Source organism: Charadrius vociferus, unplaced genomic scaffold (genome assembly GCF_000708025.1).
Source record: "Charadrius vociferus isolate BGI_N301 unplaced genomic scaffold, ASM70802v2 scaffold14, whole genome shotgun sequence".
NCBI lineage: Eukaryota > Metazoa > Chordata > Aves > Charadriiformes > Charadriidae > Charadrius > Charadrius vociferus.
The window spans coordinates 5,857,073-5,884,468 of record NW_009648876.1 but is presented as its reverse complement, the minus strand read 5'-3'; the positions used below and the strand labels follow the sequence as shown (position 1 = coordinate 5,884,468).

At 37.4% G+C, this 27,396-nt stretch overlaps 1 protein-coding gene across 1 annotated transcript in view; it reads right to left on the bottom strand.

Annotated features, from left to right (window-relative positions):
- Positions 1-27,396, bottom strand: part of AKAP6 (A kinase (PRKA) anchor protein 6) — a 232,497-nt gene that overhangs the window by 35,615 nt on the left and 169,486 nt on the right. The window contains 2 exon segments of the mRNA XM_009886945.1: positions 10,656-10,880; positions 14,334-14,480. Of these exon segments, the coding sequence (XP_009885247.1) occupies positions 10,656-10,880; positions 14,334-14,480 (372 nt within the window).

Genomic DNA, 27,396 nt, shown 5'->3' with positions numbered 1-27,396 from the left:
TTAAAATTCCAGACATATAAAACAATATAAAGATTAAGTTACTATAAAAGAAACTATAATAGCTTACAGATTGCTTGTATCATTACTAAAGCACTGGTATCTATTACAGTGTCTCCCTGGAATAAAGAATGCACTTTTGGCAATAATCCGTTAAAAAAGTGCCCATTATTGTTAAGATGCTCCTATCTTAGCTCTAAACTAGTATGCAATTACAGGAAGGTAACTTTTAAAAATAAAAGAAAAACCGTGTTGGATGTAAATGCATCTTCCCTACTGAAATACAACATAGCTTTCCCAAGACTTATTTTTCTCGTGTGTCATACAGGGGATTAATTAGATTCATTTTCACACTGAAATGTTTTAGAGCTATTTACTACACACTGCAAAGTTGGGGTTAACTTGGTTCCAGGGGATAAGCCAAGTCATCCAGACAGAGGAGCCAGACATGATGGCAGGAGGATCCATTTTTCTAGTCTGGCACCATTTGTGTTTATAAATGCCTTCAGTTCGTGCCCTCTTTTCATTCAATTTGAGAAGTTCTCTTTCCAGAGAAACAGATCCAACAAAGAAATATTGAAAGAAGTGGCACAATTTGCTAGGGTTTCTTTTTTGTTCCCCAAAAATTCTAAAAGAAAAGTTAGGAAAGCATCAGACAGGTAGGATAAATATCAGTGCTATGTTTCGCTTTCGTAATGAATCCTGAACCACACTACACAAACATTCATATGCCTTTAGCGGACCTTACAAACTCGACAGTTTTGCTAGATCGCCACACTGGGCAGAGTTTCAAATGAATGTGTGTGGAAATTCAAGAGTTTAAAAGACTTAAAGAACAGGTGGAAACTTCACAAAATCAAGTTAGGCTCAACTTTACCTCCAGTTGTTAGAATTCACTTAGAAGTACAGCTTAAAAGAAATCAGTCTGTTTCTGAACATACGTCACACATTAGATGCCAAGAAACCCTCTTCAATTGCTGAAAAACTGTTGGGTATCAGAATTTCAGCCATCTTTAATGAACAGTTAAAACTGTTTAAACTTTGTATCCCGCCTCAGAGCTATTTAAAAGGCTGTAAAGGAAAAACTTCCTTGCATAGATGTACATCAATACCTGTAATCCTCAGGCTGAGGTTCAGATGTTAATACTGTACTTACTTCCTTTCTTAATCTAGTTCCCCCACAGATGGCAGACGTGCATTTTTGTTGGCCTGGTGCAATGGGCCTGGTATATTCTGAAATATAGTGAGAATTTTCCCTGTTCTGCATTACAGGAAAAAACCATCCTGCAATACATTGGTATTACCTTTTTATGGGAAAGCAGCTAACATAAAATAAATTAGACTAATCTTTTGGAGACTTCAGGACAGTCAGGGTGATAGGAAAAGGAAAAATAAACACATCTAATGAGTAAGGAAAAAGAGATATCCTTTGGCTTTTTTCTTGTGTCAGTGGAGCAAATTTAGCTTGGATTCAAAAATGTACAGCTTGAGCTGCTCCAGGGTAAACAGAGGAAAATATATTATGGTGCTTTCATGTGTATCTGCATATGCACGAGGACAGCAAGCAGGCTTGTCTAGAAATGGTGTTCCTCGTCTTATTTCAAAAAAGCAACGTATCCTCAGAATGGATATATCATTAAAACATCAAAACATTATTTTCATTCTTTTGCCGTATCTTAATCATAAATATACACACAGTTTTTGCTTTCAGCTCAAGACAAAACTGAAAGTCCCCCCCAAGAGCAGTTACCTGCAGCAGAATCAACCAGAGGCAGGCAGCACTGCGATGGGGTAGGTTCACTCATATCTGAAGTAGACTAGCCTACCGCAGTAGCTTACTTGTATAAATAAGATTTAGGCATGTGTTTGCATAAATATGCTAAATTTTAAATTAACATTAACTCGCCTCTTGTACAAATTAGGCAGACGTGACTTTGAGAGGCACAGTTTAGCCCCAGGGCTATGAGAGGGCTAGAATGAGAGGTGAGGGCAGAAGCAGGTGATGTGGTCAAGACGAACTGTGAACAACAGTCAAAAAACTAAGGGCTGTCAAAAGCCCAATGTCTGGTGAGGTGATTGTTTGTGTATGATGGCCTTAGAGGCTCAGCGTTACCCCTATTATTGCACCTTCAACTGCCATTCTTCCATTGCCAGGACAACAGGAGTGGGGGAAGAGGACTGGAGAGGATGAAAGCAAAGAGGGCACGAAACAGGCTTTCTTCCCTTCTCTAAAGCTTAGACTAGAGACCATAACGAGGTTCCTCTTATTGTGCCCAAAACAGGAAAATAAGCATCTCTATGATTAAGGGAAAGGTGGTGCACTACAAATGACATTGCATCATCAGCCATTGGTGAAACGTGCAGGAAATCCATCCGATTAGAGGCCAGGCCCTCAGTTTTATTTGAGGTGAGGAAATGCAGTGCTTTCCCAACAGACCAGTAAGGGAATCATCCTGCAAAGGACAGGAATCCACATCCATCTTTTTTTTTTTCCCATCGACTTTATGGAGCAAGCATAATCTAAGCTGCTCTGCTGTCTCTAGTAATATGTTGCCAGTCTGCAAATCCCATTCCTGACTGACATCTCATACTTGTGATACATAATATACCTGATAAGGATTGCAATAACACTTCAGGATGTATATTGAAGGCCTGTTCTTTTTACGCTCATATTCTTACTCATACTGAATTACACTTTACCTGGCAAATAATTCTGCTAAAATCAACGGGTTTCCTGGCAGTATGAAATTATTTTTAGTTTGAGTAAAGGTAGTAATACAGTCTATAATAATATTGCCTATTGCGACTCTGATCTATTGACTTACATGCAAAGCTGAAACTTGGGAAACCTGTCCAGTGCTGTAACCAAAATTAGGCAACGGTCTACTAGGTCAATGATCCACCAATTAAAGAAAAAACTCATTAGTAGGATTTAATGGCTCCAGAGGACACTATTTAATCAATAATCCACTAATATCAGAGAGATTTGCACCTGAAAATGCAATGCTATGGCTCCAAAGGGGCAGTTATAGACAATCAAATAAATCGTATAATCACATTTTCTTCTCATTTTCCTTTTCCTTTTCCAGGTTGATAGTAACAGAAGAGAAAGATTCTGTTTCTGCAGTAAATAGATCTTCAAGGCAATAGCAGGACAATAAGCAGTCACAGTTTCAAGGAATCATTTGGGTGGGTCAAAAAAAGAAAATAGTTTCTATCTTCAATGATAATGACCATAATAAGTGATGGAACCAAGAATGTTCTCTCAAAAGAAGCCAAGTCAGCTATTTTCACTTCTACACATCTGATTCTTCAAGAGGCCATGACTGAGAGGAGAAATATAGCCCAAAGTCTGCAGATGTCATTGGTGCGAAAGGTTTGGGAAAGGAACTGTAAGCCATTTGTCACTATGAAATTGAAAGTTTTGCTTTGTAATGGCCAGTTTGGGACAGCTTTCTCTTTAAGCCAGGGTATCTTCTGTGTTAGTCAGCTTGAGTCAGACCTCAAGTCTTACACGCCTACTCATGACATGAGAATTAAACACAGACCACCCCCGTACACTAGGAAAGACAGGGCCCCATTGCATCTTCCTCACCAGCTCCAGCTAACAAGGAGGCAAAGGTTCAAATAAGCACCCTATTGCACATTCAGGAGGGCTGAGAGAGAAATTCGACTCAACTTCTCTGGAAAAGAAATAAGCCTGTAGTTAGTCTGGGAGAACCTTACAGGTACTAGCAGTAAATCTTTCCAAGCTGGGCTTGCAGTTGCCTCAACATCTTCAAGTCCCTTAAGTCTTAAAGACATTCCTGATGATTCCTTGAGTGGGATTCATCTGAGCTAATGGAGAACTTGACGCCTGAGCTAGTCGTTTGGAAGCAGGTATTCTGAGGTACAGTGCATCTTCTCTGCAGTCAGATGCCTAAACCAGGACAGATTAATTGCATCCCAAAAGTGCTTTTTTTCCCCCCAATTGCTCCAAAAGAAGCTCAGACAAGATCTCTGCACTCTAGGTATCTAAAGCCAGCCTGTTTTAACATACCTCTACCATATAGCTATGCTGTCTGCAGGGTAATCACCTTGGTGTACCAGAAATAAGGGGACAGTACATCAAAAAAAGAGCCAGGAAGGTAGCAAAATATGAATTAGTAGCCGAAAAACAGCCACTAGGCTATTCTCTCCTCCACCAAAGGATTCAGTGTATCACTGTATCTGAGCTCTGCTGAACTCGGGATTCTTCCTCTTACTGCAGTGACCTCCATCCTACACCCCAGTCTAAGTCTGGAAGCCATCGCCACTGCTGAATTACAACTCCATGCAGGTTCTTTGTGAAACCTCTGTGGAACCCTGCAGCATGTCAGATCTAACCATACGTGGAAGCTAGATCTTCTGTGTCCCTTTCTTTCCCCCAGCAAAGGGAGCACTCATGGGGGAAAATGGTTTTAGACAACCAGATAGTGTTTATGATTAATTTTGAGATTTTGATTAATTAAAAACTAAGTAACAATGTGTCCTGGTTTCAGGCGGGAAAGAGTTAATTTTCTTTTTAGTAATTGCTGTGAAAAGAATGTTAATAATACATATAGGTTTTGTTGTTGCTAAGCGATGTTTATACTTTTCAAGGACTCTTTTCAGCTTCCCATAGAAGTTGAGAAGGAGCATAGACAGAACAGCAGAATGGCCAATAGGAATATTCCATACCGATTCACAGGGTGGTGAGTGACCTGTGTCATTACTATTACTGTTATTTTCCTTTTCTGTTATTGTTCTATTAAACTGTCAACCCTTGAGTTGTTTTTTTTTTCTTCTCCCTTTCCCCTCCTTTTTTCCCCCTTCTCCCTGCCCTTCTTGGGGGGGTGAGGGGGCAAGGTGGGGGTAGGCAAGCAGCTGCATGGTCCTAGTTGTCAGCTGGGGCTGAACCACAACACAATGTAAAAAAACTCAGAGAATTCACAGTTCGAGCTTTGCAGTCCAAATCGGAGGATGGGATGAAAGCTGCTATGTCAGATAGGATATTTAGTCCTAAATGGAACCTGTAAATTGTATTAGTGTTGCCTTAAATAGGGAGAGCTTATTGAAACACAAACTGAACTTTCTTTCAGTAAATAATGTTTATCAAATCAAAATCTGAGATACATTTGAGTATATTAACTATCTGAGTACCGAGTGTGTGTGTGTCTATATATAGAGAGTACTGAGCATTAATATTTGAGTATATTAAAATTAAATTAGAGCTATAAACCCACATATTGTATTACTGCCAAAATACCAAATTTTTGGCAAAAAATGTGTAGAGCTGCTTTACTATAAAGATGTGGCTTCTCATTTAAGTGGTCTAGAGAAGTGCTGCTTTGGGATGGTGGGTCATGTAAATTCAGGCTGAGTTTGCTTCAAACCATTGTAAGTGGCATGAGGCTACATTTGGCTTTGGAATCCTACCTGTTTTTCATAAGATATAATACTGTGTGCCTTCCTGTTTGTTAAAATTTAATCCAAACAAAATTTGGGTAAACATTTCTTCATCTGTGAAAAGATGTAGGGCTCTGAAGTCGCACTCTTTTTGAGACATTTATTAAAATTATTACAACGTTTTTTTATCATCTTAGAGGTATAAAAAGGATTAAAACCTGCTTGACTTCTTTTGGACTTTCTATTGGAAACTGTTTTGCATACTTTTGTTACATGCACATTGAATTTCTGTAATTCTTTGATTGCAGCTCTGCCAGGAACATCATTCCAAAAATTGTAAAGGATCCAAAATGCAGTAGCAAAAGTGATTCCTGGCACCCGTAGGAACAGCCAGCACTTTTTTCCAATCTCTGAGCCCCCAAACCCTTACTCAAAGTTAATACTTTTCTTTGATTTTAGTTTGGCCAAAATCTTACATGCTCCCAAACTAACTTGTGCTGTATTTCCTAGAATTATGTTTAACTGAATTGTTTGTAAGATATGCAGTGCTGACTCCTTTGCAAACTTGGTTAAAATGAAAAGCATCATAAGAAGCACTGATTAACTGATTGATTATTAATTTCCAATGGAACCTATATTGTTTAATCAGAAAGTTCAGTTGCTTCAGGCACTGGAGAAATGAGAGATGGTGCTGAGAAATGCTTTTGTTTTAAGTGACCATGCATTATCTGGTATGCTCAGTCACAAATTTAGTGGAAGATGAAAACACACTTCTGAGTGAGTCTACTCATTAGAAATAGTTACAACCATCAGATAATTTATACTGTTTACAAATCAGACGTAAATGGCTACAACTATTACTAGCTATGGAATTCAATAGACCATTGACTTTTAGAAATATTAAATGAGAGAACGTTTCCAACATTTTTTAGTACGAATAAGCAGTCTGATTTCTTTAATGAATACATTGACTAAAGTCAATGAGAACCACAAGCTTTCAGTACTGCTGAAAATCTGGCCTCTCTTTTTTAAAAAAGGCCCAAATACAGACTTAGGAGATAGGTATGACATGAGATATATATATATAGATATATATATATGTATATAGCACACATGTTGATCATTGCTTCAAACAAAACCAGATCAGAAAACTAAGTTAAATGCACCTTTATTATTGCCAAACAACACCATTTAGCAGAAAACCTCTGCTAAAATCCTGCTCCCTGAAGGAGAACAGGATCCTTTATAAATCTTGCTACTGAAAGCAATAGAAGCTTTCACAGTTTTATATGATTGAGAACAGATTCTAAGATGGACAGATACTCGCAAGTCCAAGCTTGTTCTTGAGAAGCTGGTCTGTGAGTCAAAGCTGTAACAACTACCTTTTTGATGCTGATGGGTCATTTCTCTATTTTGAACACCTAAAGTCATAAGTTTTGTTGCAAGTGACAGAAATATACGACTAATTATTTAGGCTTCCTTGCTGTCTTTTGGAGGGCATTTTGCAGAGAAAACAGCATGGTTTTTGAAGTTCCAGACGCATAAAAACAAATGTGGCAGAACACTTCTACTCACAAGCCAATAAGCACACAAATATCTGGCTAGATCTTACTCAAATGAAATTTATTAAAACTTCCATGAAAGAATGTGAATTCTTTTTATTATTTCTCCTCATTCTTTCCTGCTTCAAATCTCTCCTGACCCACAAAATTGCGATACATCATTAGGCTAGGAAATCAGTTGTGCCAATTATTAGTTTCATGACATTAGGTCTTTCAGCTGCTAGAATTATGTGTTTACCTGAGAATCTTGTATTTCGTTTAAAAAGTATGTTTCTGGTTCTGATCCTCATCGTTTCAGTGAAAAGCTAGAAAACATGAACTCGAGGGACTTAAAAGGCAGAACAGAAATAAAAAGGATGAATCAATAAAACAAATGTATGTTCATAGTTATGACGATCTCATGAATTTTAAGTCAATCTCTCGATTTTCCTAGTCCAGATTCATGAGGTTTTTATGTTGCAACAGAAGAAAACAAAGCAGGAGTAAGACACCCATGCCTCGCCTTTTACAGCTGTGCAACTTGTGGTCCCTCTTTCCCCCTCCTCGACAGCAGCCCGGCTTTGGCTACGCTTGGAAGATGACTTAATGCTGCTGTGGAATGGCCAGCAAGTGTCACTATAGACTGAAGCAAAATTCAGGCCTCTCCTTCGTAACTAAATACGAAAATGTTTGAGGCAGCTAGGAGCACTGCGAGCTGGTGGAATGAGTAACAACATGGCTCTGCAGACTGGCTGCACATCAAGTTGCACAGAGATCGCTGGGCTGGCCAAAGTATACCACCTAGTTTCCACAAAACCAAGAAATACAGCAACTTGCATAAACTGGGTAATGACCTTAACTAATAACATTCAATAAAATCAGCCAAACATACTTCACAGGATTTGAACTCTGAACATAAACCAGAAGCAGAGGTAAACACAAGGAGGCACTCTCTTTTCATCACATATGAAAATGGAATATACTGAGAAGTCACCTAGAGGAAGAAAGGAAGGGCTGCCTCGTGGTTAGCGCCAAAGATTAGGGTCACCATAGCTGTGTTCTACCCTGACGCAGCCATTGGCTTACTGTGAAAACCTGGAAAAGTCACTTAATCTCTTTGCATTTTATTTCCCTCATTTCTAAAACTGGGATAATAATACCTACCTTGAAGGTTTAGTGATGCTTAGTTCATTAATGTTTGTACAGCATGTACAGGTCCTTGGCTGGATAGTAGTATAGAAATGCTAAGTATTATTATTGCACAGCAATATCCCAAAAGAAAAGTAGTGCAGTAGTACATTCTTTAATAAGAAGAACACTCAAATTAATATGGCAGGATTTTTCAGAAGAGAAAGCAAAGAAGTCAAAATAATTTCCGACTACTGAATTCAACAACCCCTCCTCCACCACATTGTTCTCATCTTGGGTCCCAACTGCATGTGAACTATACATTCAATTCATCCTCCAATTGCAAAATGAAAGGAAACCACCTGAAAAATGAAATAACTGTTTTTCCTAAGGCATAAGTGTAATTTAAACCACAACTTTATGGAATGAAAATCAATGGCATTGTTGAGTTTATTTTATTAAAAATGTTTCTCTGTGTACAGTGGCTATGTGTATAATCAGGATGGTGTAGCACAATAAATTTCCATTAAGAAACAATGATTCACTTACCACAGTGAAAGCAGTAATAAGGTTAAACTCTTAAGTTAAGTGGAAAGTAAGTCAAACTAAACCCCAGCAGGTTTCCTACTAGTGGCATAGCTAATGTTTTTGAAAATGTTCAAAATGTTCTTTCTCAAATATATGTATTATACGTTGCAGTATTGTTAATTATATCCATTTTCTCTTTTATACACTTCCCCAGGAGATCAGTGAAGAATGGAAAACTTACTTATACTGGATTTCAGATTTAATGAGACAAAGATGGTTTAATATATATGACAAAGTGATGTGCTCTCACCACATTTGATAGGTAATTATTTTTTATACTCTAATGGCTACCATTTTGAAAATAATTAATGTATTATTTATGTAATTAATAGATAATCAACCGAGTAATGAAATACTCTGATTACATCATGGTGGGTGGTACTATCCTGTTTAACATCTCTAGAGCCCTTGGCATGACATCATGTCATGTATATATACATTAAAAGATTTCATTTGAGAGATTTATCCACATTCCAAATACATAAGTAACACTGCTATGGTATTTCTGTTCATATATATATATCTATGAAAGTCTTAGCCACATATACAAAATATGTATATTTGAAAACAAATCTGTCTGAAATTAGATTTTCAAATCCACAGTTATTTAAATAATAAATGCCATAATTGTCCACAGAAATAAGAAGCATCCAGCATTTCCTATGGAAAACATGGATCTATTGCTGTGAAGTTCTGCAGGTCTATCAACATTCCTTCATAATCACTAGCTTTGAAGTTTGCTGAAAGAACAACCAGAATCAGCATGTTTTTTTCCCCGTTAGCAGAAGACCACAAATCATTAAAAAACCCCAAACAATATGGACGTCATAAGAAAACTTAAAATTGCATTCAAATGGACATGCTTAAGAACCTGAAAAAAACCTCACCAACTTCACCTACATTGACACTACCTTTTCACTAATCCTTGTGATTGGAAAAAGAAAAGTTAAGGAATGACTAATTGGGAAGACTGTAATTTTTCTGTTGGTGTTTTATTGAATGCTTGTATAAAAAATATTTGTTTAGATGTATTTGCAAAATTCCCTTTGAGGTGAGTATTTAATAAATTGTCCATCACCTTAAGACTGCTGTTGCCCTAGGCACCCTGATGTACTTGTGGAAGAGAAAAACCTTTTTACCTCTAAAGCTCAACAATTACGTGTGATTCCTTTCTTATTCTTTGGTCAAAGATCACTTGCAGAGTAAAGTGACCTGTAATGATGACTCAGGTGAGGGTTTATTCATAAGTGATAGCTATGAACAGAAGGAAATCACATGGTTCTAATAGGTTTGTTTGCTAATTTAATAGCCCTCGTTCCTAAATGGTCCCACTACTTTTGGGGAATGGAACAAAACATATGACTTCCACGAAGTCAGTTGCAAAGCTGAATGCTGGCCTTCAGTTGAAGGAGCTTATCCATCTGAATATAGCATTGTGACAACAATTCTTTTCCCTCCTTTCCATAAATCTTCAGGCTTAGGCTTAAGATGTGGCCTAGATTAATGCAAATCTCATAGTGTATATGTCTTTTTCCACATATCTATTCACCACAAACTTGCATATTTTCTCATGTGTGCTGAATTCATATCTGTAAACGTGACCTCAAATAGGCTATTCTTGACTCATAGGTGCAGAGAAAAATGCTATTAAAGTGATGGTCAAGCAACACATTAATGAATTTAACTGATGTAGGGAGTGAAATTCAGACTGAAGCTTCTCATGACAAAACTCAACTTTACAGTGAAGTAGAATGAAAGAATACTGTTGCTTTTCCAATTGCAATGTGATTAGCCCTCTAAAGATCTCTTTTGCAAAAAGTCTAAGGAATAAATATTATTGTAAAGATTCAATAAAATCAACATGAACGAACACATAGTACAGAAAGGAAGGTGAAAATATGAATATATGATTACATATGTACATGCATTGCATTATGTATAAGATAAATATTCTATCCTACCCTAAAGTATGAAAACGATGATTTTTTTTATTACCTTAAAATATTGCAGTTGTTTCTCAGCATCCATTGTTCCTTCATTTTCTTGTCTCAGACAGGAATTGAAGATGAAAAGCTCTGTATCTCTCAGCCACCCTTTCAGCTCTTTGATCCTGACCTCCAGCTGCCTTACCAGGCTGCCGCTTTCAGGCGAGAGCAGGTCACGTGGACCTAACCCACTGTGCCCTACCATTGTGTCTTGGATCTTCTCTCCTAGGGTTTTCTAATGCATCAGATAAAGAAAACATAGATTAGTCTCATGTACCAAAACACACACAGGTTAATGTGCAACAAGAAGCATCTGTTAGATGACTAGAGACGTGGGTTTTTTTGATAATTACTATTAATATCAATCAATTTCATTCTTTGTTTCCTTGTTTCAATCAATTTCATTTTTTGTATCCTTGTTTCTCACTTATGCTGTTTTCTCTGGGTCACTGACTTTGTTGGAAGCATGATAAATCAATGTTTATTAAGAGCAACTATGGACAGAGGAGACAAAATGGTACATAACTTTTTAAAGTAGTTACTCTACAGAATTTGTCCGTGACTTCAGACATTTATGACCACAAGAGTTACTGGTTTCTAGGCAGCAACAAAAAATATAACAAGCACAGACTTCACTAAACTCTTATCCAAGATACTGTCTAAGTTTTTGGGGAAAGACCGAAATATTTTCTGAGGTATGAACTGTCAGGTCACAGTTTCCAAACTTGTAGCCCTGTGGTTGCATACAGGAGCAGTTAGGTCACAAAACAGCTGATTTGCTTTTAAAAGTGGATGAACTCATTCAGACGCCAATAAGCTAGAAATTGCAAAGCCTCAATGTTCCTGAACATCGGGCTAATTATTTAGGCAACTAAATTCGGATTTAAGTTCTCCATGTTAAGCATCCACTTTAAAAATAATGGACCAGAATAAACATTCACCTCTGATCGCTAATGAAACTAATTTACTACTGCTTTTCAAAGTAGTATTTCTAATAAAGGAACCACTGAATAACATTTTGATAGTGGACGCTGCGAGCATAATGAATATTCTGAAGAGGCTAGGGATAGAAAGTTGTTACCTTCCCTTTCAGTATTTTGAAAGGCAATCCTTTAACCTCACAAGGGAGATACGCTGTTGCCTGCTTCTTCTACGCCAGGCAGTATTTTATCTGACCTATAAGAGGCTGTCAGTCTGACACTTATTATAAGCACTAGATCTGTGTTACTGATTGTAGAATATTGAATATACACTGACAACCACATCCAATAACCTTTTAAACTGATAATTAGCAGTGGTTAATTGTTGTAACATGAAGATACAGTTTTAGGTGACCCATTCTGGCTGTCTGTCGAAAATACATGCCTTAGAAAGTTACCGGAACGTAATTTATAACAATGAAGTTAGCTTCCAAAAATAGGCTTTAAAACACAAATAAAATTAGATCAACAGACATTAATCTACTCTGTGGCATTCTGTAAATAACGTCTTTAGGAGATCATAACTGAAAAACATGCCTTCTTGGCAACACCCTTCTATTTTCCTGGTGCAAATATTGATAATTTGAAGACCCTCAGTGGAATCCAGCGCTAGCTATTGTTTTTATGCTGTAACAAAAGTAGCAGCAGGAGGTGAAATCAATGCCCTTGGAGGGTAGGGTCACAAAAAAGAATTTATTGCCACTTTTTTGTTCTGGAACAGTTTGCAATCATAAATTCTTCATAAACAGAATACTTCAGAGAATGGTCCGTCTTCATAAATATACGACAGAGGACATCAATTTCATTTAATTCACAATTTGTGTCAGCACAGCAGATGCCAATGCCTGCCTTGATAGGGTTGTTTAATATGCAATTGAGACAGAGTAATATTCAGCACAGGGGACAAAATTTCACAGATTAAACTGTACGCACCACTGACATTTCATTCTAATGTATTTCCATTCCACACTGTTCACCTTAGATGAAAGTAATATTAAAAACCATATCCCTCTATTTTACCATTGTTAGAAGTTAAAATCCTTGTCTTTAATTTTTTTCATGCCAATTAAAACGTAATCATGCCAATTAAAACAGTATGCCTAGTGTCGTTAGTTTCTGCAGAGGTTTTTATTAAATTAAACAAAACTCTATCAAACTCTGCTTATTATTCATGAAATTGCATTTAGCAGGAAAACTGTAATAGTTATATTTTATTTTTCTGTAAATGCAGAAACTAATGGCAAAACTTAAGCCAGAGGTATGTTTTCGTTTTAACATACTGAGAAGGGAGGGCTTCCGTTTTTTTTTAACACAGAGTTTTTCTAGATTTTTAGAATTATGACCAGTTACTTAACCCACAGTTTTATATCCTACCAGCTCTAAACAGTGCCACTGAATTAACCTGATTAAACGCACTGAAAGTCATAAAAGTGAGGCTTACAACTGCGATTATTCAGAAAAGACAAGTTGTCATGATCGGATGTAAAAGAATAGGTTAGTAACTCCCCTTTTTATCAGTAAATTTATTAATACGCAAATACTTTTAAAATGCTCGTGGTGATGCTGCAGATTAAAATTAAAAACTAATAAGCTCGTTAGTCATAAGGCAACTTCCAAAGTCTTCTGACAATTTGCACGTTTAGAGAATCAAGCGCTTCGAAACTCCCGTGCTGAACTAAAAAAGCCCCACCCTCTGTAAAAAGGCTACTGCATTACCAAACAAGCCGAAGTGACACAAGTCACTACTTAAAATGCAGTTGGCAGGCTGCATGTATAGCTTCCTCGTAATATATTAGAAATGTTTTTTAAACTAAGATAATAGCATGCAAAATTATGCAATGTAACTGTATTGCTAATATCACACATCTATAATTAATCATTTAAAGTAATTTATAAATTTATCTTACCCTTGATTTGAAGTGAAGGCAATTAAGGAGAGAAGTGGATGGAAAAATATATAGTTTGACCTCTCTCTCTCTCAGCTGTTTTACAACAATAGGACAATAGTGTCTCCTGCACGGTGCCATCACTGGTCTCTGGGTAACAGAATCACTATATTGCTTTTTTTGCCAGATTCTTGTATCTGACTCTTTGGCTGAGACCCAGCCCATCATAGCGTGAAATGAATTACATGAAACTTTTTGGGCTTTTGTCAAAAGTGAGCTGAATGCAGCAGCAGGAAACACATCCCGGCTGTATTCTTAGCTTCAGGTATTCAGATTTGTACTGAATCTGCATATTTGTTTTTGAGCCATCAGTGTGACCTGAAATATGCAGTGACAACCCCACTTTTCATCTTAAGGGTATAGTAAATAGTTAAACAGTAGATGTCTCTAACATGTACCTTCAGAATAAATTCTATTAACATTCACTCAAGCATGACAGTCAGTGTATATCAGATATACTGCATTATAGTTGACTTGGTGCATACCCGTAATACATGGCATATTTTACTTACATTTTTTATGTATTAAAGAACTAAAATTATTAAAGTCAGACAGGAGACAAGCACGGAATAAAAAAAAATCAACAGAAGAGGAAAATACTATGGAGTTTTTATAATAGCATGAGTAGCTTGTTTGAAATGTATGTGGTGAATTGAAAGAGAGAGATATATTTGTGTCTCAAATTAGAAATCAGACAGACAGCGTACTTCAACACACAAAAATGTACACATAACCCACAAACAGTAATAAAAATGCAAATACCCCAAGCAGTTCCCATTTTTCATTAATTGAATCCACTTTTTCAAGGAGATCATTTGGTAGTAAAACACCACTTTTCTTCAGAGCTTCAACCTTACTAAGCAGTTCCATCTTTTTCGGGTGCCGGATTGACATTTCTACATTGTATCTCTAAAATGAAAAGAAATAGATAGTATTAGCTACTGTGAAGAGTTTTCTCTATAAAATATTAAACTTTAATTCTATGTGCCCAGTTATGATCACGCTCACTATGCCATTTTTTAAATTATTTTTTTTTAGGCACATAACCTTCTCATTACGTATCGTAAGAGATTTAGGTACCAAGCACGTAGGCTTCTGGGTGACGTATCTATGGAGGCAGTTAGCAATTGATTACATATAGTAACATTCACTCACTCACAATATTCACTTGTACGGTAATATTCACTGACACTCTCTCATCTGAAGCTTGATCTGCCTTTGTCTCATTCAAGTCAGCGGTATCTTATTTTTCAAAAACGCTACTTCAGCAAGTAACACTGAGGCTCTCCATTGGAAAAAAAAAAAAAAACAAACAAACAAGGAAAGAATTTCATAATTATGTTTCCCGTACAGTTTATTTCTTCTCTCTCTCGTTGTGGATTCTGTCTCCTATACAGGCCTGAAGTGCTATTATAAGTGAAAACAGGAGAGTTTCACTTTCAAAAAACAATTAGCCATAACTCCCTTACAACACAATACCAGTAACTTGATTTTTATTGCATCAACCAACAGAAGCAGTGACATGGCACACAAACAAGAACAGCTACAATGCTTATACAGTCCAATAGTTTCTTCAAGCTGAAACTACCTTTTATTTCCTGCACTGATATTTATTGGTTGGGGTTTTTTTTTAAAAAGAAAGGACAGAGAAAACAGGAATAAAACCAGAAGCTTCCCTCAAAATTCCTTTAATATCACTTTCTAAATATTTTAGCTGTATATTACTCATATACTCAATAAAAATGTATTCTAATCTAGAGACACATTGGCAAATAAATCTCTTTAAAACCTTTATTCTCTGAAAACCTGAATTCAGTATTAATTATAATAGTTACTACAGTGATTAATTATGTTTAAGTAGTTGGTACTGTAAGTAACAAAAATAAAATTTAACACACAGGCATCCACTCACTCATACATACCCTACATATAGTTAAGCCAATTCCCTCTTATGTAGAAAACATTCATAGAAATAGAACTTCTGCTACAGCCAAAAATGCACCTTTTACCGAAAGAGGAGATTTCAGCACATATTCTTACAAAGGTGTTTACAAGACTTACATAATTATGCATAGCTATTAGCAAATTGCATCCTAAACATTAAGCTTTCTTTGCTTTATATTCAGCCAAGAAAGCTGCTACAGCAGCTCATACTGAAAATGTTAATAAGTGGGCTAAGTATAAAAAATTAAACTAGAATAAGGGATGTTTAAAACATGGGTGCCTTTGCCAGATCCAAGAACACGCTCTGTAGGAAAACAAAGCAAAAATACAATTGGAGACAGCTTAAAGAAAATAATAAAGGTGTGAAATCACTGTTTCAGCTAACAGGTCCTCAGCATTGCCATGCATATGTTTGCATATTGTTAGTTTCATATTTTAATCTCTCATTTACACAACACATGCACATCATTTGTATTATGTAAACTTCAGCAAATATTAGTCATTTGTGGATCATAGAGCAAATGTTTTAAATGAGGTGATTTAAACCATTTCTCATTATTAATGAACACTGATCAGGTGTCTGCGTATCCAAAATTACATGAATATGCATAGTAAAAAACAAGGAATTGTTTATAAAGAACTTGCCTTTTGATACTTGGCGCACTGCGGCTAAGGTTTGAGGGAAGTACAAGAGCAGGTATCAACAGGGTTTGGCACTGGGGAACTGGATCCGCCAAGAGGCAACACCATTTTATTGGACTAAAATGTTCAACAAGTATGCTTCTCGGTCCTGTGTTATTGCCTTTTCAGCTAGAACGGGTACTGGAGGAGATTACAATCTTCTTTATGTAATCTGATTTCTATTTAAAGATGATATAGCTGAAAAGGATTTGCATAATTATTTCCATAAGTACATGTAATATCAAGGGGAATCCAGAGTCCAATTTGCCAGGCACTGAAATCGAGTTCGTGCGACTCCCTTTCTTTTGTCAAGTGAATTAATAGACTGAGGGAGTCCTCTAGCTGTGTGACACTGGTGCAGGCACAGCTAGTTAATACTCGTCACCTGTGCTGGGCTGGCAGTTGCTGCTGCCTGGACTGGGGCTGGACACGTTCCTGCACAGCGCAGGACTGATGGAGAAATAAAATACGCTGCGCGTTTCGTAACTACAGTCCTCTTGTTAACAGAGAAACAGAAGACGTTTCATTTAACTTTGGACTAGCTAAAATAATGCAGTGCAGCATAATCCAAATAGTGTGACAGATGTTATAAAAGGTTATTACATTAAAAAATAAATAAGCTAGATTTTATGTACGTGCTCTGTCTTTGTCACCGTGTAACCCACTGTCTAAACAAGCATGATGAAAGTGCTGATTGATAGAAAATGCATTATACTGTAACTGTAAAAGATGAAAGAATTCAGTTCATCATTAGATGTATTGGTATGTGACTGAGAGTCAGTATTGTTTCACTCACAGGTATTTAATGTGCAGTGTGTATTTTAAGTTAAGGGAAAAGCTTAATGTACAGGAGGTACAGTTTGAGAACTGATAGCACGAGATGCTATTGCTAATGCTATTTTTTAATCCATTAAACACCTACACTCTAAGCAGTTGCATGGAAAAATTAGCTACCAGCTCTATCAGTGCTGCACAACCCTAGTCTGGTAGGACTACTTAATCCTGTGGTGAGAAGATAATTTAATCTTCAGATTCATTCATTCCTCAGCTTTAAGTGAGCAAAGGCTGCTCCATTGTGACAGTCTGTGGATGCCATGATATAGATTACTGTTTAATAGCCAAAAATGAGATTAAGAAAGTTAAAGTCGCAGGTTTCTCGCAACAGCCACAATAATAAATAAATGAGTGATTTTCAATTTCCCACAACACCTGCCATATAGAAAAAAATGGGGGGGGAAAACCCAAACAACAACATACCGGAAAAACTGCAAAATATTTACAGCATGATTAGCTGTGTGCATGCATGGCTGGTTTTGTGTTCCTGAAGCCACTCAAAAGAAATCCAAAACATTGTTATGTAAGTTAAAGAATTTTGGCTTTTTATTCCTTCTCACTCAATACAATCAATATTTCTCAAAGGACAAATAGTGGATTTTAAAAAAAGGCAGCAGCATTTATCCGTGAACAAGTCTGGCAAAAAAATTTAAACCACGAGAAGTTGAATTCCAAAACAAAGCGAGTTAAAACCTTACTTCTCCTGATAAAAATATTCTAAGAAATCCAGGCAGGCTTGATTGAGACACATGTTTGGACACTTTATACTAAACTGTGCCTTTTTTTTTTCTTGGTTTTTTTTTTTTCCTTTTTTTTTTTCCCTTCAAAAAATTATATAAAACATTTTTTGTGTGAAAAATCACACCCGAAAATTCTGCCCAAATGGAGACTGGAACAATGCCTTGTAACAGTGTTAATTGTCACCATGGAAACCAGAAGAATAAGCCATTTTGAAACTGGTATAGAAGGCACACATTGAGCAACTCAAGCATTTTTCAGCCTCCCTCAGTGTTAAGGAACAAGATGCCTAGTCACTGAGAGGTCAGAGAAAGAAATCATCATGAAAGGTTCGTAGATGTGCACTGTCTGGTAAACAATAAAAAAATCTGTACACAGTTAACAACTCGGTAAGACTGCGCACTGCATCTTTCAGAAAGAGAAACACCACAAAAAGATGCTCAGGACTGGGGTGCGGATTCCACCCCTCGAGCAAAACTTTAGGGCAATATTATGCGAACCTTGCCCCTAAAGCTCCCTGGGAATTCTGTTGTTGTAATAAAACTTCAGAAGAGGAAAGGAAAAAAAAAAAAAAGCCTGCATGATGGAATTCAAAATAATGCTCTAAAAGCACACAGAGAGATTAAGACATCCATTGTAAGACTTTTGTATGGTGCTTCTGTTGGTTATAGTGAAAAGAGACCAGACATACTGAACACACAGTGGAGCTATGGCTACGAAAGTACAGAAGAATTAAGCCAGTGAACTTTCTCCATTATTGGAATAAGGGTGTGCTATTTGTAGATGTCCTGCATTCCATCCTTCACATACTAACAAAGTATCTTCAGTCAAACAGGGCTGTATGACATACAATGGGGATCAGGACTGAGTGACCTGCAATTTTAGTTTTACCTGGATTGGGTCTTTAAATTTTAAAAACTTGCCTTCCGGGGTGTTTCGACTGCTGTAGACACAAATGCATAAACACACATGCTCAGCGTCTGTATGTGCGTGCGTAGTCCGTGTTGGCACACATTTGCACAGCGTACTGCACGCATGAAATTGAGTAAAGGATATTCCGCAAGCAAATTCACCAAAAATGTAATAAAAATATATCTCTAAACACGTAGCAATGCACATATAGCAATATTTGTCCATCTTCTCGTCACACACTTTCTCGCTTTGCTTTCTGGATAATGTTTGCACTCTTCATGCTAGGCTTCATGGTGGCCCCTTAGGAAGCCCATGCCTAATGCCATTCAGTGATGAACAAAGAGTCTTTTTATTCCAAAGTCCAGGGTCCAAAGCTCAGCTGTATACAAGCAAAGTGAAGGAATCTGCTAGAGGCCAGCCTACCCTTCACAATAGCTCTTAACGCTTCTACCTTTTTGGTACTGTCAGTGTGAAACATTTTAGAAACCGTCCAGAAGCTCGGTTATATTTCTTACGCTGTCGATAGCACTAGAACCTCTGGACAACATTCAAGATCTGGGCTGAGTGATCTGTCTAGATAAATAGCAGTTGCTGTTTCTTGCAAACTTCATGTATTTCACTGTTAGCAATTTATGGCAAATAATTGCACAGGGAAATTATAAAGACTCCTACAATTGTCCTTGTAAATTAATAATAGGCTTTCTTGATTGGGATAAATTTGCTGCTGAGCCTTTGGAAAAATTAAAAAGTGCAATGTCATTTAAAATTGCCAGAACTCACACAGCAAATTACATCTGAGGTTAAGAATCAGTTTTTCCTCTTCTAGTTTATTCCATTTGCATGATCTGGAAATCATATTACATTGGCTATGTATTGTTAATTGGACATAGATTGCATTATCTTTAATATAAATCAAACTACAAATATTAAAATGAATTGCAAATTCTCTAATAGAAGATCATAAAACAATCTTTTTTAAGTATCTCCCATTAATAATTTAATTCCAATTATATCACTCAGGAAACTCAAGAAGGAGAGCGCTAACTTATTTCCATTTGCTTTTTTTCCCCTACAAATAGGCACAATAGTACAATATGTATTTGCGTGAGAGTGCATGTGCGTATGGGTACATGCCTGCAAAACAAATCAAATCTTAGCACTTTTGTCTTAAAGCCCTGCAGACACCTTGCTTTTTTCTTTCAGAAAGTCGCAAATGCGGACTACACTTCTGGTACGCATTCCTTTCTGCGGCAGCCAGAGAAATAAACATACTGAAGGAAATATTAAGGAACTTCATTAACTAAATTTTGCCTGCATTAAAAAATTATGCAGTCGGTACCCATTGTTCTCCCTTTTTTTTTTTTTTAAGGAAGGTGATCCCAACCCTTTAAATTTTACTGTAAATGTAATATCTTTTTGAAGACTTTGTATGCCCTTTAATGAATTTATATTAAATATTTAATACTGTTTAGGGCATATCCACTACTACCAAAAACAGTTATATTCCCAGCAGTCCCACTGTTTCAGGCAGAGGGCTTGATTGATCCTCCTAGCCTGAATTGAGTAGAATGAAAAGAAGCAGTTGGAAAATAGCTGCAATCATTTAATGCAGATGACCTCTGACAGGCTCACAGCTCTTCTATCTGAACAGAAATTTGCATGGGGTCTCTGTGCAGAGGAACAATGTAACCTAAATGGTAGACAATCTTTATTCTAATGAAGTGGGTGTCAAGGTCAATGTAAAACTGCAATGATAAATGGTGCACCACTAGGCAAGAGAAGTTGCATAGGCATTGTAGTGCTTTCACATTAATTGAAGGCTGAAATGCACTGAGTGAAAGCACAAGACTCTCTTTTCACCATAATGTGTTAATGCACAAATGTTTAAATGTTTTATTCAAGCCCCTAGCCTGTTGGCACAAATCTTATTGCAAACAAAAATACAATAGTTGGCCAATAACCAGAAAAATAGAACTTTTTATTAGCTCGCTTTATTTCTTGAATCCCTAACAACTTCCACAATCTACTCAGAGTACCAAAAGAATAACAAGTCTCCAGACACCTAATGTAATTCCCATGATCCTTTTTCTATTTAGGATATCTGTCTTTAATTAGTTCCAAACAAGCAAGCCTTTAGACAACTCTTCATTAGATACCATTCCCAATGAACAAACTGCGAGAAGAAAAGTCATGCTTCAATATTATTATTTCCTAGATTCCGAGTTTTCTTTTAGTATATAGTTAACATCTCCAGGTGCCTTTTGTTCTCAGTAAGAATTAGACCAGTAAAACTGGGTTTTGTGATGCAAAGAGTTGTGTGCCTAGAGTGGGGACTAAACTACAATCTGTTATTGTGGCTTTGTCAAAACTGCAATACAACTATAATTATAGTACTTCATCAGTCGATCAAGCAATTTGTAGAAGGCAGTACATTTTGTCTTATAAAAATGAGGAGGACAGTAAGCTGCTTTTTAAAATCCTGAGCTGCTTAAGCTTGTTAAGGGTATATTGTTTGCTAATACACTCATTAGCAGCCAAGCATTTTAACTTCATCAATTAAACGGGAAATGGCGTGGCACCATTACTTTCACAAAATGCTAAAATACAGATAGCAGTCTACAGCTCAGAAGTTTAGAAAATTTATTTTCACCTGCAAGCCGCATTATACGCTTCGAACCGTTTTTTGTGCAGCGACATACACATGGGGGGGTGTGTCTGTGCATGAATGTAGGTGGCGAAAGCTCTGCGTAGAGTTGTGAAGCTCATTATATCTATACGCATACACACCCGCTTAAAATTTCCCAGGTCCCATAAGGATCGCTGCTAAAGCACAGCGTCATTTCTTGACACCGATGAACATTTACTCAGCTGAGTAATTCCAAGGATGACAGAAGTTTATTCCTGTGAACAAGTAACAGCTCTCCTGGATAACTAACAGGTTCGCAATATGGACGATAAATTTTGAATATTTATCAGCCTTTATAGTTTTAGGCTCTTCTGTGCAAATAGATGTTAACAATACGATTACAGTTATTAGACAAGGAGCTATAGCTTGTTACTAATTAAGAGGATCTGCAGTACTTTCAGTTTCAGGGAGGCTGTGAGTGGCACGTACTCTGTAACGCCATTTCTATTTTACAACTCGCCTGTGCGAGGGAATTTTCCATACGGAAATCAGTCTTCAGGATATTGCAATTCAGAGAACAAACTGTAGTGGGGGGAAAAAAAAAAAAGTATAGTGTAAAGGGGAAAAAAAAAACCCACCACCCCACGTTACTGATGAAACTGTTTAAAAAACTGTACAGCTTCATCTGTGTGTGATTTGTCAGGTCTGAAGCTTTGACGTGCCCAAGGGGCAGACCCCAGCGGGGAGTAGGCTGCAGAGCTAAATAGCTGTGAAAGAAGTCTTAATGTAGGATGGAATTCAAACTAACCTTGACATGACCTCGGGAAAAATATGCAAAAAGTAAAATGAATGCACTCTGCAAGATACATCCTAATTTTGTGGCCGAGCCGGTTAGTTTCACAAACATAACCGGGACTTTAAAAGCAAAATAAAATGCGAGGAAAAAGGGGAAACTTCGCAATTCAGAGTAAAAACTTAAGCGGGCATGGGGTGTTGCTGTGGAGGCATATGAACCATTTGGAAACAATCCAAATAAAAACCAACACTGAACAATATTGTTGTCAGCCTGTCTATTCAGGAAAATTGTTTTTTTAGGTTGAATATAAATGACACAAAGCCAAGATTACATCATTGCATTACAAAGTCTGTTGTGGCTTTTAGCCGAACAAGCCCCATGGATCTACTGGCTGATGGCAGTAATTCAGTAAGAAGTTTTAAGGACTTCTCTTTTTTTTTTTTCAGCTTCATTACTCTAAATATAGAGGAATTTTGTTTAAACACTGATTATTTAAATTTTTTTAATCCACATCCCTGAGTTTGTTCTGCAAGCTTACTACTCGATACAAACAATAAAAATATGAGTGGGTATATTAAGTCTTGATTTGGCTTTATTATGCATTTTGCCTGTCTTGCCCAGTGTTCAGTTAAGCAGGAAGACATCCACCTTAATACAGCAGCCAAGAACTGGCTAATTCACTAGATATATGGAAATTTTAATTGAGTGTCAACTTGTGTTGAAATTCAATCCCATTACCTTCAGAACGCAATTTTGTAGCAATACCAGTTATTTACTACACTATTAACCAGATTTTAAATATAATTAGATTGCTAAGGACATATAGCCAAAATGCAGCTGTTTGAATTCATATAGCAAGGGGAATCAAGTATCAGGTGCATGAGATTCGGTTAGATCTACAAACTGCCACCCGTCTACAAATAAAGACAAACCCTGGCAGATGACCGTAGAAGGTGGTCCCACAGTACAGGTTATAGCGCAGTTCAGGTAAGGCCACAGAGTGGGTGCACTTCATGTTTTAACAATCTATTGATCTCGTAAACTATGTGTTTTACTGGGATCTTTGGCTGATGTACGACGGAATTTCTGAGCTTCGTCTTGCATCGCCCGCGACAATGCTGTTGGAGCTGTGAGGGGTTTTTCACACCTTGCACCGCAGGTGTGACTTTTGGCACAGACTAATACAGATGCAACCAACAGACATGCTTAAAATACCAAATGTGGATTTAGCTTAATTTACATTTATTTAGTTGTCTGGAGAACAATAAATAAATAAAAATAATAAATAAATAAACCCACAATAAATAAATAAAATATAATAAATAAATAAAAAATAGTGCTCTTTAGGAATTAATAACTCCTTTACTTTTGGGCTTTTGCTCAGGTATATTTATTGAGGAAAAAAGCACAAGAGTAAGGGAGATTCCAAAATACCGGTGTAGACTGCAGTTAGCCCATTACTGAGCAGAAAATGTATTTGATGGCGGGGAAACTGTTTGGCCTGCAAACAAAAAGGTGGAGTTGCAAGTCCATCCTTGGCTGGCTATTCTGAAATGCTGACCCTACATGTACCAAATCTCATATAGCTACATAATTTACACTTACTTTTTTACAAAATAGAATACAACAATGTAAGATTATGGAGAATTTTTTGAAAAAGATAATCAAAGAAAGTAATTTATAACCTGTTATCCTCCCTTATGCTAAGCTGCGCCTGCTTCTACAGTATGCACGAAACACAAAATTGGAACTCCTCTACACAAAGATTTAATTCCAAATGCACCGACTATTGTCAGGCTGTGTGTTACAGGCATCATTCTATTTTGAAATGGATGTTTCTGCGCGTTTATCTTTCACAGACTGGTTCTTCTGAAGTCCTTACTCCATTGTTACTCAGACAGAATGCTAATGGTGGTCAGTAATAGCCTCCTGTGAGTGATGTCTGACTGAAAATTGACAAAAAAACTATCCTCACAGAATCACAGAATGGTCAGGGTTGGAAGGGACCTCTGGAGATCATCTAGTCCAACCTCCCCGCCAGAGCAGGGTCACCTACAGCAGGTTGCACAGGACAGCGTCCAGGCGGGTTTTGAATGTCTCCAGAGTGGGAGACTCCACAACCTCTCTGGGCAGCCTGTGCCAGTGCTCCACTACCCTCAAGGTAAAGAAGTTCCTCCTCATGTTAAGATGGAACTTCCTATGTTCAAGCTTGTGCCCATTACCCCTAGTCCTATCACTGGGCACCACTGAAAAAAGACTGCTCCCATCCCTCTGGCATCCTCCCTTTAAGTATTTGTAAGTATTAATAAGATTCCCCCTCAATCTTCTCTTCTCTAGACTAAAGAGACCCAAGTCCCTAAGCCCTTCCTCATATGAGAGATGTTCCAATCCCCTAATCATCTTTGTAGCCCGTTGCTGGACCCTCTCCAGCAGATCCCTGTCCTTCTTGAACTGGGGAGCCCAGAACTGGACACAGTATTCCAGATGCGGCCTCACCAGGGCAGAGTAGAGGGGGAGGATGACCTCCCTCGACCTGCTGGCCACACTTTTCCTGATGCAACCCAGGATGCCATTTGCCTTCTTGGCCGCCAGGGCACATTGCTGGCACATCCTCTCTTCTAGCAATACCTACTGGGATATCTCTAAGTGTAGAATATCTCTGGATCCTTCTTCTTCTTACCTATTTGCTATACTGTTTCATGGGAGAAGAGGTTCCCCACTGCAAAAAAGAGCCAAATGGATATCTAAGTTCCTCAGACCAACAGAGGCAGAACTCGAAGTCTCTACCAAAGGACAGGAGAATCCACAAAGATCAGTACATCCACCATTTAAGGCACCGAGGCTCTTGTAATCCACATTACTAGACCTTGCCAACTGTGAAAAAAGAAAACAGAATCCTTGGCCTGTGGTAATAGCCCTGCAATCTCTGCAGGCTGGTGAGAAACCTCAAGTCAAGTCAAGACAGACTCTGCGGCTAGCTTGCTCAGTCTCTAACCTTAGAACATGTGGATCTGAGTTCCCATGACCTGTAGTACCTAGGGTAACAACATGATCTTTAAAGTATTAGGACTTTTTTCTGCACGACAGAACATAACCCATTTGAGGGCCCATCTAGGTGCTGATCAGAAAGGGTGTTGACAGCAGATTTCTCAATTTGCCCCGAAGTTATAATGAAAAATGTCATTTTTATTTTAAATGCACATCCTGTAATGTATTAAGTAAAGTGAAAGCTAATAGTTTTTATAATGTGCTATTTGATTTGTTCCTTATAATTTCCCTTGAGTTATGTCAAAGTTGGCACACACAGCAGGTCCACTAGGAGTACTAAAACATCTCCACTGACTATCTAAAACACCGTCAATCACCATAACTCCTCTTAGAGCAATACCATTGCAACGTTCCGCATCAAAACTATTGTTAAAACATGTTAAAAAGAAAGTTATTTAGTTAACAACTTATTATTATCTGCAGACAGACATATCCTGAGCCCTTCAAGACACGTAGCAGATAATAACTATTCACTTTTCCAGTAGACATTAATGTTATTAAAAAAAAAGGAGAAAGTTAGCAGCCCAATAGCATTATCTGTGTTAACAGTGGTCTAGTCTCAATTTATACCAAATTTTACAAATTCTTAAGAACTCAGTATTTAATTTTTAATATTATTCTAGGAAAAAACATAGTACTTTTATAATAAAAGAAAAAATACTCTCAAGTTGAAAAGTTATTTTTATGATCAACTACAAACCGCTTTCAAGAGCAAATTTATAATGGAACTGCTGACACAGCCTAAACTATGGCTGTGTGAATGCTGCAGAAACAGCTATTTCGGAAAACATTTTTAGCATTAGGAGAAGTCCAACTTTGTTTAAACCTGAACTTATTTTTTTACAATAGCAAGTAATGTTAACAGCATGCTGAAAATGTTAAGGCTAAGTGTACAGTGTCAAAATAGATTGAATCTCTCTGAAAACTGGAAATTCAAGCTTTTTAAACATAATCCAGATGTTTGGCTTTTAATCACATTTCAAGAAAGAGGAAACTTATGCAATACAAAATTCATACATGCATATTTCATTAGTGCCTTTCCTATCACTGAATTAAAAATTTCTAACATATGTTTTCCTCAAACAGATAATGTTTTAAATTAGAAGAGTTGGCAAGAAGTTGTACACCTCACAAATGTCATTGAATTATTTTAACATGGAAGAAAATATTTCATTTTTTTACGGTATAAACAGCTTTGATAGCAAATGCTACAGCAGTGATCATTTTTTGCCTTATTGATAGGAAGTTCAATAGTCCCCCAAACAAACGAAGCGTATAAAGATGACTGAACAGTGAGAACTAACAACTAGCCTTCCTTAGAATATCTGAGACTGAAGCACCCTGACGGACCTATGGGTATTTAACACATATTAATATATCTCTTCCTCGCTGGTGACCGAAACAGCATAAGGCTACGCCCCAGCGACTTCTTCAGCAAAAGGCAGACTACCTGGAAGGTGGAAAAACTTCTTCCCAGATGTATTTAAATTCTAGAACACCACTATATTTGCTGAATGGTATTTAAAGGACTATATCGGTGTGGCCATTGTTTCTAAAAGTTAACATACATGATAAATTATATGATTTTTTTTCGACCTCCAGAGTCTTAGAAAACTAGACTCTGAGTTCATTTCTAAAAATGGACTTTCTGCATGTAATAATATTTTAAATAATTTAAGACCGAAAAAAACTAAGCAATATAAATCAGACGAACTATCACACGTATAATGGGAAAAGAGAAGGAAAAAAGGCCAAAAAATCCTGCTTCTGGCCACCTACACGTGGCATTGGGCTTGCTCTGACAGCCTTGTAACTTCTGAGGAGTATATGAAGTGTGATCATGAACCACCAGGAACAGAAATATGCACTCTGTTATTCTGTGACGTGATGTGATGGGCTGAGCTGTTACTATGAACTTCAGTTCTGTCCAGAAATGTTGGAAACAAAACAATCCAGGCCATGCTGAAAGCCAGGCCCTCTGTACCTCCAACAGCTGCTGTGCCTCGCAGAGATACTTAGCCTCTTTCCAAATGGCCACCAGCAAAAGTATCCCTAATGCAGCCTTTTACGGGCAGGCTCAAGCTTGCCATGCCGATGCTCCAAATAGTTGCAGACTTGCAACAGTCCTGCGAAGGGGAGAAATATTATTCTCAATTTAAAATGGGGAACTGAGATACAGATGGACGCCATGCCTGGCGTTAGCGAAGATCTCTGATGTGGGAACACAGGCCTTTTGTGACCTGCTC